The sequence below is a fragment of the Protopterus annectens genome, chromosome 9.part0 (genome assembly GCF_019279795.1).
Source record: "Protopterus annectens isolate FY-2018-M chromosome 9.part0, PAN1.0, whole genome shotgun sequence".
In the NCBI taxonomy this organism is placed as follows: domain Eukaryota; kingdom Metazoa; phylum Chordata; order Ceratodontiformes; family Protopteridae; genus Protopterus; species Protopterus annectens.
The window spans coordinates 1,030,163,346-1,030,176,562 of NC_056743.1; the positions used below are offsets into that span (position 1 = coordinate 1,030,163,346).

A 13,217-nucleotide genomic window follows, 5' to 3' on the forward strand; every position below is an offset into this window, starting at 1 on the left:
GAGGGAAGGGATATATAGACTGTAGCAATATATATTTTAGTAGTGGTCAATATAGTTATTTTTATTAATGTCCATTTGGGGTCAGTCTTTGCTCAGTTTAATTTTTGCTATTAGTGTTACTGAGGCCATATGTTTGTTATGAACTATTGCTATGGCGCCACTTTCTTGTTTCTTGTCTGGACAATTGCTACTGAAGATACTGTAGTTGTGATAGATATTGGAAGGGATCCATACATCTCTTTTAGCTGTGAGTCTGTTATGCCATTACCATGGAAATATTGTGATATGAGCCATAGCTCTGGTTGTGTTATTTTGCTGTGGATGTTGCATATGTTTACGTTGCCTATTTTCAGGCTGAATGGGCTTGCATTTCAGTGTGACAGTAGCAAAGTTCCCAGTAAAGGTATGAGTTTATGGTGGTTCGATTTGATGCAGGGATGGAGGTTCATTAGCTAGGAAATAGAGGTAGACAGGAAGAGTTTTTTGCAGTAGTTGTGTGGCTTTGTAAGAAGACCATTAGATATGTAGATCCAAATCGAGTGGAAGAAAAGGTATGTGACTAGGAAATGCATGTGTTTTGAGAGGAAGATGTATATGACTAAAAGCAGTAACAGATGCGAGATAGGAGGCATGACCAAGTTTCAGAATTGTTAGAGTATGTGTGGGTTAGATTAGGAATGAGAGTGGTAATTGCATTTGAGAGAAATGCTTGGGAGAGATGTGGATATATTAGAGATAGTTCAGGAAAGGGCTAAGTAAGTACAAAGCTAGTTATTCATGTGGTGGCTGCGATGCTGGTGGGAGTTTAGAAGCAGGAGTCAGACAGCCTGTACTTGTGCAGTTCTGCTCCTTTCTTGAAACCCTGAGGTAGCCTCAATAACTGATCTCTAGTAAGTAAGAAAACTATATGGGAAAAATTGTGTGTGATTGTGACAAGGCATAAGCATACACTGCCTAATTGTTGTAGAAGTCTAAATAAAATGCAGAAGTCATGGGACTAGCCAAACTCACAAGCATATACCATACACTTGACCAGAAGGAATTCTGTTACAGTAGTGGCAGTATTGCAGCCTAGAATGGCAGCACAATACAGGCAAAGATTAATAGCAAACAAATAAAACAGAGGCTGTTTTTTATTTCAGGCCACCTAGAAATGGTGGTGTTTGGTAATCCGTGAACTTGAGCCATGATTTTAGTGGCAGAAAGATTCCGATACTATAATGAATGGAAAAGGTTCATCCCTTGTGCTAAAGAAGAAAGGGTTTTCCTAGCTACATACGTACCTTATTGATGTGTGCTCTTTCTGTACAATCAAGATCCTCATTTCCACCAGTTTAGCTCACTGACTAGACATGTTGAAGTCTGTGCCAGTTTTGTTGTGTAAAATCTTTTCTCCCGTCTCAAAGGAGAATTTTTATTTTACCTTGCACCTCCCCAGTAAAACAAGAAATTCTAGCATATGGTAGAAACCTCATAGTAGAAAAGTCGTTGTGACTTGAGTTAACATATATTGAAGATAATCCTGTTTCCTTCCAAAAATGTCTCATCTTTAGTACCCATTAACTTAAGCAGACAATAGCCATGGACTGCAGTGACAGATGACTTGTCTTTCCTGCACCCATGTTTACAGGAATACGGTCTCTCAGAATAAACTTATCATTAATTTGTAAGCTGGTATCTTTTTTGATATTGACTCATTCTATCCATTTGATATTATTTTCCTAGAGGTAAAAAAAAGTAAAGAATTGCTGCTTTCTGTGGATATGCATAGTGAAATCCAGTTACACTTGGACAGAACAAAGGAATTCATCAGTCTTACATTTTTTTTTCATTCATATAAAGGGCTCACAATGACAAAACACAGTCCTATGTAAGTAGCTAGAAAGTCATGTAGTCTTAGATCACAGCAAATATAACAACTACTTAAAATCCTCAAGAGCAGCAGTTACATGAGATGTGTACGTCAGGAATTCAAGAGTTTTGTCAGGCTGCAACTTGTTTCTTTACACATTTAATTAGCACTACAGAGTAGTTGTGGACTTTCTGACCTGGACAGGATATGTTGAGGACGTCTTGCCAGGCTTAATTTTCTAGTGTATCCATCTCCTATTCTTAGTCTAGTATAAGAACCCTGCTTTTGAAGTAAGGTTCTATGGGTATGTGAGACACTCACTACAGCAGTAAGTCTTCATGCAAAGTGATAAGAGAACAGGTGCCTAATCCTATTACTACTTTTGCTTCATAGAGTATGAGAAATGTGTGTTTCTTTTTGTACATTTTCACTCTGGGAATTCTTTTCAATCTTCTTACTCTTGGCAGTTGTTTTCAGACTTTAACCCTGTTGCTGATTGTTTAGCTTTTTTCCATATATGTTGGATTTTGTGTTTATTTTTCAGTACTGAATTTAAAACAAAACAAAAAAAAATAAATAAAAGGCATGTAGAAGAGAAGTTGCAAGTCTGCTGAATATCCTTAAAAGCGAAGGAACTCTCAAAGGTTTATCGCCATCTTGAATACATAACGTAATGTATTTAAAAAAGAATGTTAAGGAAGGATTTGCATTCTTTCATATATTGAATAGGAGATTTTTTGTATCTGCTATTACATAGAAGTTAACAAGGTCCAAAGCTGTCATTTAATTTTGGAGAGAATCTCTGGTTTCTGGTATGACTCCCCTTGCTCTGGGCCAGTGATCAGGGAGTCTCCATCCTCGTCACTGACACTAGAGAGGGACATTCACTTGGAACAAAAATAGATGCACACAGTATTTTCAGATGCAGTTCTCTGCACCAAGCACAATTTCCCTTAAGAGCACACAGGAAATGCACTCAGTCCAGGGGCTGAGTTTCTCTGTCTCTGTCTCTGTCTCTGTCTCTGTCTCTGTCTCTGTCTCTGTCTCTGTCTCTGTCTCTGTCTCTGTCTCTGTCTCTGTCTCTGTCTGTCTCTCTGTCTGTCTCTCTGTCTGTCTCTCTGTCTGTCTCTCTGTCTGTCTCTCTGTCTGTCTCTCTGTCTGTCTCTCTCTGTCTCTCTCTCTGTCTCTCTGTCTGTCTCTCTGTCTGTCTCTCTGTCTGTCTCTCTGTCTGTCTCTCTGTCTGTCTCTCTCTCTCTCTGTCTCTCTGTCTCTCCAGGCCCTCAAAAAGACTCCCCACTGACACAGCTGTCGAGTGTAGTCCTCAGTCAAGTGTTCCACTACCCTGTCTATGAAACCAGTGCTCTTGTCCTTGTTCCAAGTAGCTGACACACACAAAACACACACCTGGGAAAGGCTGGCACAGATTTACTAGCTCTGCTACCTTTGCCCAGACTATAAGGTAGTTATACTGCCACTAGTCAATTATTCTAATGCTGTTAAAAGGATACCCAGTTATACTGAGTAAAATTAATACCAATACAAATGGTAATGTTTGACCAATGCAGTAAGACTTTCAGGAGTGGACACAGTGTCACCAAATATAAGTACTCTCAAAGGTTAAAATATTCTCTAAAAGGCCAACCACAATGAAAAGTTTAAATATATTTAATAATAAACAATAAAAGCACATGAAAGTAGTAAATATATATTTACAATAAGCGCCAGAGTTTCAGTCACGGGAAATAATAAAAATAGCACAGATGGATAGATTCACACAGATACAGAAAACGGTACTTAACTAATCTCACTATGTTTTTCTGTACTGTTTCCTACTTACTTAATAAAGCGAAGCAAGATGAAGTGGGTGAGTGGTCAGTTCCAAAAACAGATTCCCCTGAAACTTTTGTTTCATCTAGTATTAAAATATCATTTCAGTGCTAGACTACAGAATGACATCACAAACATCTGGTAATCTGACCTTTGGTTCCCATACTAGCCCCGTTACTATCAAGTGAACCAGAATCTAGCACATGTGTCTCAGTAATACATACACCTAGAGCTTTGCTAAGATGTGTTATGCCATCCGGAAGCTGTAAAACCATTTCAAACCTTCCACCCTTCCAGGGTAGCAATTAGTTCACCCCTAAGGACAATACAGTAGGGATTACTAGTCCTGATTTTTACAGACATTTTGCCTCTGGTTGCACTGTAAGATATAGTCTTTATGGGCTAAACCAGGTAATTTCATTTCAGACGATTTTTCAAAGTTAGCCGGATTGAGATTAACCTCTTCTCTTCCAGTATCTCCTCTGTTAAAATATATTCATTTCAGTAGTTACAGTACTGCTTGACATACAGGTATATTTATTTTCTGTCCAGCAGGACCCATGTTTGGTACATTTTTAACACAAGCAGCTTTACAAATACATTTTTAACATAAGCACCTGTACAAATCAGTTTGATATACAAATGACATATAATTCTTTACAAAACTCCAGCTAGCTATGATGGCATATATTACACATCCACTGCCCTACTTCTCGTGGCATAGCTGGCAATACTCACATCATCACATTTGGTTTTCCTAGTAGTCCATTTAGACAGTTGTCCTTTTTGGCCAAGAGCTACAGACAATAAACTTTATGACCCATTTTATTAGAACTGTAGCTGAGGGAGCATTTCATGTTGTACATTTGTATTTTTATTTAAATATTTGATTTAAAACATTTGGAGATATCCCCAGTCCTCAGAGTGAGTTAGCTTACCAAGAAGGATTCAAAGATCTTAAAATGAGTAGCACAAACATAGTAAAATGGTTATCGCTCCTCATTTTAAGATCTCTGGATAAATACTCTACAAATTGTATAATTTTATTAACTTTAACTAAATTAGAGTAAAAGTTCATTGTGTATTTCAACTAGTAGTGGACTAGTTGTTTGTTTTAGTTTTAATTTTTACACACTGAGTTTTAATGAAAAGAAATTTGACAAAACATGATTAGCATTGTCAGTGATATGGAAAGTTCATGATTTACCTTAGTATCACACACCTGTTGAAAATAGTGTTTGCCAATTGTAAGAACTATTGGATCCCCTGGTAATTTGCTTTACAGTTAATCAATGTGGCATCTAGCTTCTCTTGTTTTTTTTTTCTTTTTATGACCACGATACACGTAGTAGTGGTTTTACTCTTTCTTTCACCAGACCTATGGCTTTCCTTGGAGGAACATCAGTATGCTTTAGAGTTGATAATGAGTAAATACAGAAAACAGATGATGCAGCTAATGATGGCCAAGAAGAAACTGCATGCAGAGACTGTCTTAAAGGTGCATCGTGATCATTCAGAGGTGAGTTGCTGATGTACACCCTCCTTATACAAGTATTTTTATCTCCGTTACCTAGAACTGATTGGACTGTTTCCCTGTCCATTATCTACATAATGCAAAGTATGAAACTAATTTTGAGGGCCCATATAGTATGTTAACTTAAAACTGTGAAAGAAGTAAGAAAGATGTATGCTTCTTGGTTCAAATTTTAGCTATTTTTTATGAAATACTACTAGAAATTCCAGCCAAACAGTTAGGCTTTGGTTGTTTGAGTGGGGGACGAAAATTAGAGTACATACAGGTATGCATCACCATGAAGAAGACCTAAAATCCTTCTGCTTCAAATACCATTGCAAACACCTCCTGTTTTAACTCTACATTTACAGGAACTGCACCATGCATTAATGAAGTTGCACTGTTCCTTGCATCACCAAGTTAGCACGTATACTGTCATGGTAATGTCCATGCCACTTTACAGTGATGTTTTCTATGGCACTTGCATCTGAATAGCAGTGGTCTGAATTCTGCACTGGTGCTGCTATCAAACACAGGGATTCTGAGAGTGGTTGCATATGAATCTGTGAACTTTAAACTTTTGAAAAACAATAAAACTTGTACAGATCAATTCTGCTGTATTAGATAAGATGCTGTTTGCAGAAATAAGGATATATCTGACCCTCTTTATCCATTATGCCTGAACATTTTACCCCTTAATATCCAGGTAGTGAATGATATATTGGCCAGAAAAGACTACTTCTGTATACTTTCTGTGTTTTTGTAGGAGGCAAACCCACCTTCCACACCTCTCCAAACCTATCCTATTTTAACTGTACCAAGTCAGCGGTAGCACAACAAGGAGGAAAGGAGAAATTCCTTTATGCCAGAGTCTGCAGATCTTGGGGAGAAATGCACACAATATGCAGATTATCAGTGTAAGTCTATGGAACATAATCATTCACTTATACTAATAAAATATATCAACATGTACCTAGCTCAGTACTTGCAGCATTTGACGAGAAAACAAATGTAAAGCTGCAAAGTGGAAGTCAACTAATGAAGGTTGAACGTAATCAGTGTCACTATACAACACACACATACATATGGAGGAAATAAATGTGCCACACAAAAAATTCCCTGCACGAAAGCAGATGCACGGCTAGAAAAACTAGTATAAGGCACACAAAAAAAAAAAGCCAGCAAACAACGACCAGATGCATAAAATATTGTATTGTATATTAACAACAATACATAAGTGCAAACAGCACACAAACAGCACACAGACCGGTTTCGGCTGGAAACCAAGTACACAGCCTTCTTCAGTGTATAAAGAACAATTCAATCAGAGCTGTTTATAAAGTACAAAGTCAGATTTCATTGGTGGATGTTCATAAATATTCATTTAGTCCAGGGGGAAACAACCCACCAAGCTTAATAATCCATTTATTTTCCTTCCCATTTAATACTGTATGCTACCCTGTTTTGTTGGAACGATCCCCAAAAACCATATCAATAATGGTAAACATAAATCTAGCTGTTGGATGTGCAATGTGATGTTTATATAGAGCATTATTGATTCTCTTCTGTTTTATGTTACTGATATGTTCAGAGATACGTAGTCTCAGGGGACGAGATGTTTGCCCCACATAAAAAGCTCCACAGCTACAAGTAGCCAAATAGATGATCCAATCGCTGCTGCAATTGGCAAAAAAACGGAGATCAAAAACTTGGGGGCAATTCCTGCTTGAAAAATCCTTGGCTTTGTTGATATATTGGCAGTTGGTGCAATGTCCGCATGGAAAACATCCACGTAGAATGTCACCAGAAAGAGTCGTCTGGACATAACCAATGTATCTAGTGTCACTATGTTTGTAGTGATTGAAATATGTATTCAGATTTTTACCCTTCCTATAGGAAAAAAGACATCGAACTGGTATTAAATTGGAAATGTCATCATCACACTGTAATATGTTCCAATGCTTGTGGATACTCTCAATAAGGCAATTGGAATTCCTAGAAAAAGTAGTAGTGAATCTAAGTGGTTGGGATGATGTATTGAAATGTTCTCTATATTTAAGTAGATCCGATCTGTCCATGCAATTGACCTGGTGTTTAGCAGTGGCAATATCCCCCACCTTGTATCCCCTTTGTTTGAATCTATTGGTCAAGTCAACTTGATGGTTGCAAAATGTAGCATGTTCTGAGCATATACGTTTGGCCCTGATGAATTGGGCCTTGGGAATGTTACGTGCTATGTGTGGAGGGTGGAAACTGGAAGCATGCAAAATGGAATTATACTGTGGGAATTTTCTGAACATGTCCGTCCCTAAGGTGTCATCTGGCAGTCTATTAATTAAGACATCCAGATATGTAATGCTGTTCAAATCATGATGTTCAGTAAAAAACAATCCCCATTCATTATTGTTTAGGTATGAAACAAATTCCATAAGACCAGTTTCTGTACCCTTCCAAACAAGCCATATGTCATCCAAGTAACGTCTCCATATATCAATATCAGATAGAAATATATTTCTTGAAGGCTCATAGATATGTAATTCAACATAAGCCATAAAGAGATCAGCATAAATAGGGGCAAATGATGCCTCCATAGCAGTCCCTTTGGTTTGCCAAAAGCAGAGATCTTTGTAATAGAAGACGTTACTTGTAAGAACATGCTCAGCCAGGCCAACAAGGAAAGAGTTGAAATCCAAGCTATATAAGTTAGACATTTCAAGCCAATAAGCTAAAGCTTCCAGGCCTGCCTGGTGTGGAATATTTGTATATAATGCACTAACATCAAGTGTACATAAATACCAGTCAGATTCAAATTGCATGTCTGAAATAATCTGTAAAAAATGAGTTGTGTCCTGTAAACGTGAACGTATAGAAGTTAACAAAGGTTTAAGATACTTGATCAGAAATAATGATAAGGGCTCGGTAATGTATCCCCTCCCAGAATCAATTGGTCTGCCCGGTGGATGGGTAGCATCTTTATGAATTTTGGGGGAGGAAATAAATATACTGAATGCTAGGATCCTTAATGAGAAGTTGATGTGCAGTTTCAGTAGTGATGATCGCCCGATCCTTGGCGTCTGATAAGAATTGTTCAATCCGTTGGGTAAATCTGAATGTGGGGTCAGTAGACATATTTGAATAGTACCTAGCATCAAATAGTTGTTTTTTGGCCTCACTATCATAATCAGTCCAGTTTAGAATAACAACAGCACCACCCTTGTCAGCTGAAATAATTACAATATCTTTATTGTTTTGTAGTTCCAGAATAGCCTGCTTTTCAGCATATGTGATGTTATTTTGTTTATACATCACATCAGAACTGAAGAAATGTAGATCTTTAAGTCCGCTATTCTGGAACAGATGAACTATAGGATGCATGGGTGGAGAAAAACTGGATTTATGGTATGTGAATTTGCTAGCATCAACATTACAATCAGATTCCCCGAAAAACAATCTCAAATTCAGAAGTCTGCAAAAACTCATTAAATCCTGAGCTAATAAATCTTCCGAAACCATGAAACCAGGTATAAAAGTTAACCCTTTATTAAGGACCTGAATATGTATGGAAGAAAGTTCAAAACTGGACAGATTCAGAACATTAGTATCAGAAAATTCATTTATTTCTGCAAAGCCATTTCCAATAATCCTTGGATGTTGTGTACCTCTTGGATGTTTGCGCCCCCCCCCGTTTGTATTTGGTCCTAAAGGGATACCCCCAGGAGTCCTTTTTGGGGACGGGGACCTTGATGCCGCCAGGGATTCATTGTCAGTCCCAGAAGATGTATCGTCAATGGACGAAGTATTATCAATATTGCGCTTACGCAAGATGGACCGTGGTCTCTTTCTCTTATTAGCAGGAGCAGGAGAACTAGTAAATCTCACATGTTTAGTCTGATGTGTGAAGGGACTCCCACGGGAGTAATCATCCTTGTCTCTGGAGAATTTCTTTATCTTTCGGGCCCTAAGTTCAGCATAAAACCTTTTTAAATCAGAAGCAATTTTAGAAAGCTGGCCCCCAAAAAAGGGCTCATGTTCAAAAGGCTTTAGTTTGCTAACCGTAGCCATAATCTCATCCAGTCCCCTGTCAACAGCACGATTATGAAATTTGAGTAATTCCACAACAAAAGCCATAGTGGCGTCCTGTTGTATTTTAAGCCATTGTGTGGTCAACTCCTCATCACAATTAGACACATGGGGGATAGTACGTATACGTAAACCCCTAGGGGTAATCTCAGCAGCCTGATAGGCTTTAAAAAGTTTACTATGCCAAACATTGGCACGTAATGACCGCAATAATCTGTTCAGATCATCAAAAAGCTTATGGCAAAATGCTTCTGGATTCGATTGTTCAGATAAATCATTCTTATCCTGAATAGAGTGACCTAGCCCAAAGGCCCCAAGGTCCTCTCTATCACCAGTCAATCCAGTAATAAAATTAGATAAATCCATATTGATGTACCAGAGTTCAAGCCACTGTGTCAAAAAACCTAATTGCAGAAACTGTCAATAATAGTTTAGAATACAAAACTACGACAGCTAAAACACCAAAGAAATGGTGAATAGACAATAACAGCAATTCAAAAGGCTGCGACTATCACCAAAATATCATATCATGAGGAGAATGTTATACTTATCCTGACCAAAGGAGGAGGCATGTAACAAAAATCTATATTGGTGGGTGACTGGATGAGAGAAGGACCCGGTTCAAACAGTCTACCATATAGTCCAATCCAGAAAAACAATGATGCTGGACCAGCGCCCGAAATATATGAAAAATAATTACCCAAAGGCACAAGAACACTGAAGACTGAGAGGGAACCCAAAATAGTAGACCAAAAAATGAGATCAAAACATATATATCAATAAGTCACCTGTATTGCACTTAAACAGGTGTATGATATTACTGAGACCCAAATAATCTGGTCCAAAAGACCTAAGAGCAATATAGAAACTGCACTGATAAGAGAATCAAAGAACACCTGTATGTCAGCATATAATAATGGAACACCTATGATAACAATATATATGAAATAATAGATGCATATGAGGCCAAAACTGCAGAAATCAATCCCAACTAGATATAAGGAAGGGGGGGGACCCAATGTATTCCTGTGAAAAAAGATTGTTATCCAAATATGAGACAAAGATAACCCAAACGTTATTGTCTCCAACAGTTATTGTAGTGCTGTCCAATGGATGGCAATCAAACAATTACTTGTACGATAGTATCAAACATACATAAGGTACCCTATATAAAATGATAAGGCCAATTGTATAATCCAAAAGTAGAAACAAACATCAGAATAACAATGCTAGCAAAAACAGATTGTAAAACAAAAAAAGTCAATACAAAAACAGAGTGGGATCACAATATACATGGTATATATAAAATACTTGATGAAATATGTGAATATCAGAACCCCAGGATGTATCCTAATATATTGTGTCCTGATACAGTGATTATAATCCAAAACAATAACGGATATAATCCCAAACAAGATATTTAGCCAAATAGGGTGATGAAATATCCTACTTGTATGTCGCACTAGACTAACCAATGACAAAGTGGCATAAAAACCACATAGATTGCCATATACCGAAACCAGAATGCCAAAATGTAATATCAAAAATTGAAACCAAATAAAAAATATATATATGTTGAAATACAGTCAGCACATAATGTCCAAGCTGCAAAAACGTCAAAATCCCAAATCGTAATGTAGAATGACCTTGTTGTCCGTAGCCTGTAATCTGCAGTTAGGAACCAAAAGCTGAACACACCAGAGAAACCTGGTCTCTGTTATTACGATAAATGTAGTCCAAAACACAAACAACCAGTGTCCCGAACTCTATATTGCACTCATGGACCAATACAAAGTCATTCAATTCAATCGTGCTAACTCCACCAGTACCAAAGGCATATGAAAAATGCCATATAGTGGGGAAAAAAAAGTACCTTTTATGGTGAAAAAAGTTCAAAGAATCCATGTATATATCCAAAGCAGCTGCAGCACCGATATCCCATTCGGTTATAATAAGCCCAATGTCCGCCTTAAGCCAAAGACATACAAGATGTTCCAAATAGTCTTGTAAATGTGGACAAAACCAAAGGTAGTTGCAAAGTAAACGGCCGTTAATATGCAAAAAATAGAATGTATGGTGAAAACATTCAAATTGGCAGCCATATGATACCCAAAGCACGAACAAGATGCTAATATCCACAAATAGATGTTTGAATGTCAAAATAGAATTCAAGACTCACAGAACAGGAGGGCCAAGTATGGCAGAAGGCAAAATACAAAATCCACCGATGTAATCCGAAGGATAAAAGTAAAAACCAGAAGCGAAAGCTAAAACTGGAAAGCTGCAACAAATCCCTGCAGCAGCATCAAGGTCGCAGGCCCCAGCAGGAAGTCAGAACCAGTGTACCACACAAAAAATTCCCTGCACGAAAGCAGATGCATGGCTAGAAAAACTAGTATAAGGCACACAAAAAAGAAAAGCCAGCAAACAACGACCAGATGCATAAAATATTGTATTGTATATTAACAACAATACATAAGTGCAAACAGCACACAGACCGGTTTCAGCTGGAAACCAAGTACACAGCCTTCTTCGGTGTATAAAGAACAATTCAATCAGAGCTGTTTATAAAGTACAAAGTCAGATTTCATTGGTGGATGTTCATAAATATTCATATAGTCCAGGGGGGAACAATCCACCAAGCTTAATAATCCATTTCTTTTCATTCCCATTTAATACTGTATGCCACCCTGTTTTGTTTTTACTGAACATCATGATTTGAACAGCATTACATATCTGGATGTCTTAATTAATAGACTGCCAGATGACACCTTAGGGACGGACATGTTCAGAAAATTCCCACAGTATAATTCCATTTTGCATGCTTCCAGTTTCCACCCTCCACACATAGCACGTAACATTCCCAAGGCCCAATTCATCAGGGCCAAACGTATATGCTCAGAACATGCTACATTTTGCAACTATCAAGTTGACTTGACCAATAGATTCAAACAAAGGGGATACAAGGTGGGGGATATTGCCACTGCTAAACACCAGGTCAATTGCATGGACAGATCGGATCTACTTAAATATAGAGAACATTTCAATACATCATCCCAACCACTTAGATTCACTACTACTTTTTCTAGGAATTCCAATTGCCTTATTGAGAGTATCCACAAGCATTGGAACATATTACAGTGTGATGATGACATTTCCAATTTAATACCAGTTCGATGTCTTTTTTCCTATAGGAAGGGTAAAAATCTGAATACATATTTCAATCACAACAAACACAGTGACACTAGATACACTGGTTATGTCCATACGACTCTTTCTGGTGACATTCTACGTGGATGTTTTCCATGCGGGCATTGCACCAACTGCCAATATATCAACAAAGCCAAGGATTTTTCAAGCAGGAATTGCCCCCAAGTTTTTGATCTCCGTTTTTTTGCCAATTGCAGCAGCGATTGGATCAGCTATTTGGCTACTTGTAGCTGCGGAGCTTTTTATGTGGGGCAAACATCTCGTCCCATGAGACTACGTATCTCTGAACATATCAGTAACATAAAACAGAAGAGAATCAACAATGCTCTATATAAACATCACATGGCACATCCAACAGCTAGATTTATGTTTACCATTATTGATATGGTTTTTGGGGATCGTTCCAACAAAACAGGGTGGCATACAGTATTAAATGGGAAGGAAAAGAAATGGATTATTAAGCTTGGTGGGTTGTTCCCCCCTGGACTAAATGAATATTTATGAACATCCACCAATGAAATCTGACTTTGTACTTTATAAACAGCTCTGATTGAATTGTTCTTTATACACTGAAGAAGGCTGTGTACTTGGTTTCCAGCCGAAACCGGTCTGTGTGCTGTTTGTGTGCTGTTTGCACTTATGTATTGTTGTTAATATACAATACAATATGTTATGCATCTGGTCGTTGTTTGCTGGCTTTGCTTTTTTGTGGAAATAAATGTGGCCAGATCTTCT

The 13,217-nt window shown here is 37.8% G+C and overlaps 1 protein-coding gene across 1 annotated transcript in view; it reads left to right on the top strand.

Moving 5' to 3' along the window:
- Nucleotides 1-13,217, top strand: part of SIKE1 (suppressor of IKBKE 1) — a gene marked incomplete at its 5' end in the record, with an annotated part of 136,978 nt that overhangs the window by 27,596 nt on the left and 96,165 nt on the right. The window contains 1 exon segment of the mRNA XM_044083821.1: nt 5,056-5,198. Within this exon segment, the coding sequence (XP_043939756.1) occupies nt 5,056-5,198 (143 nt within the window).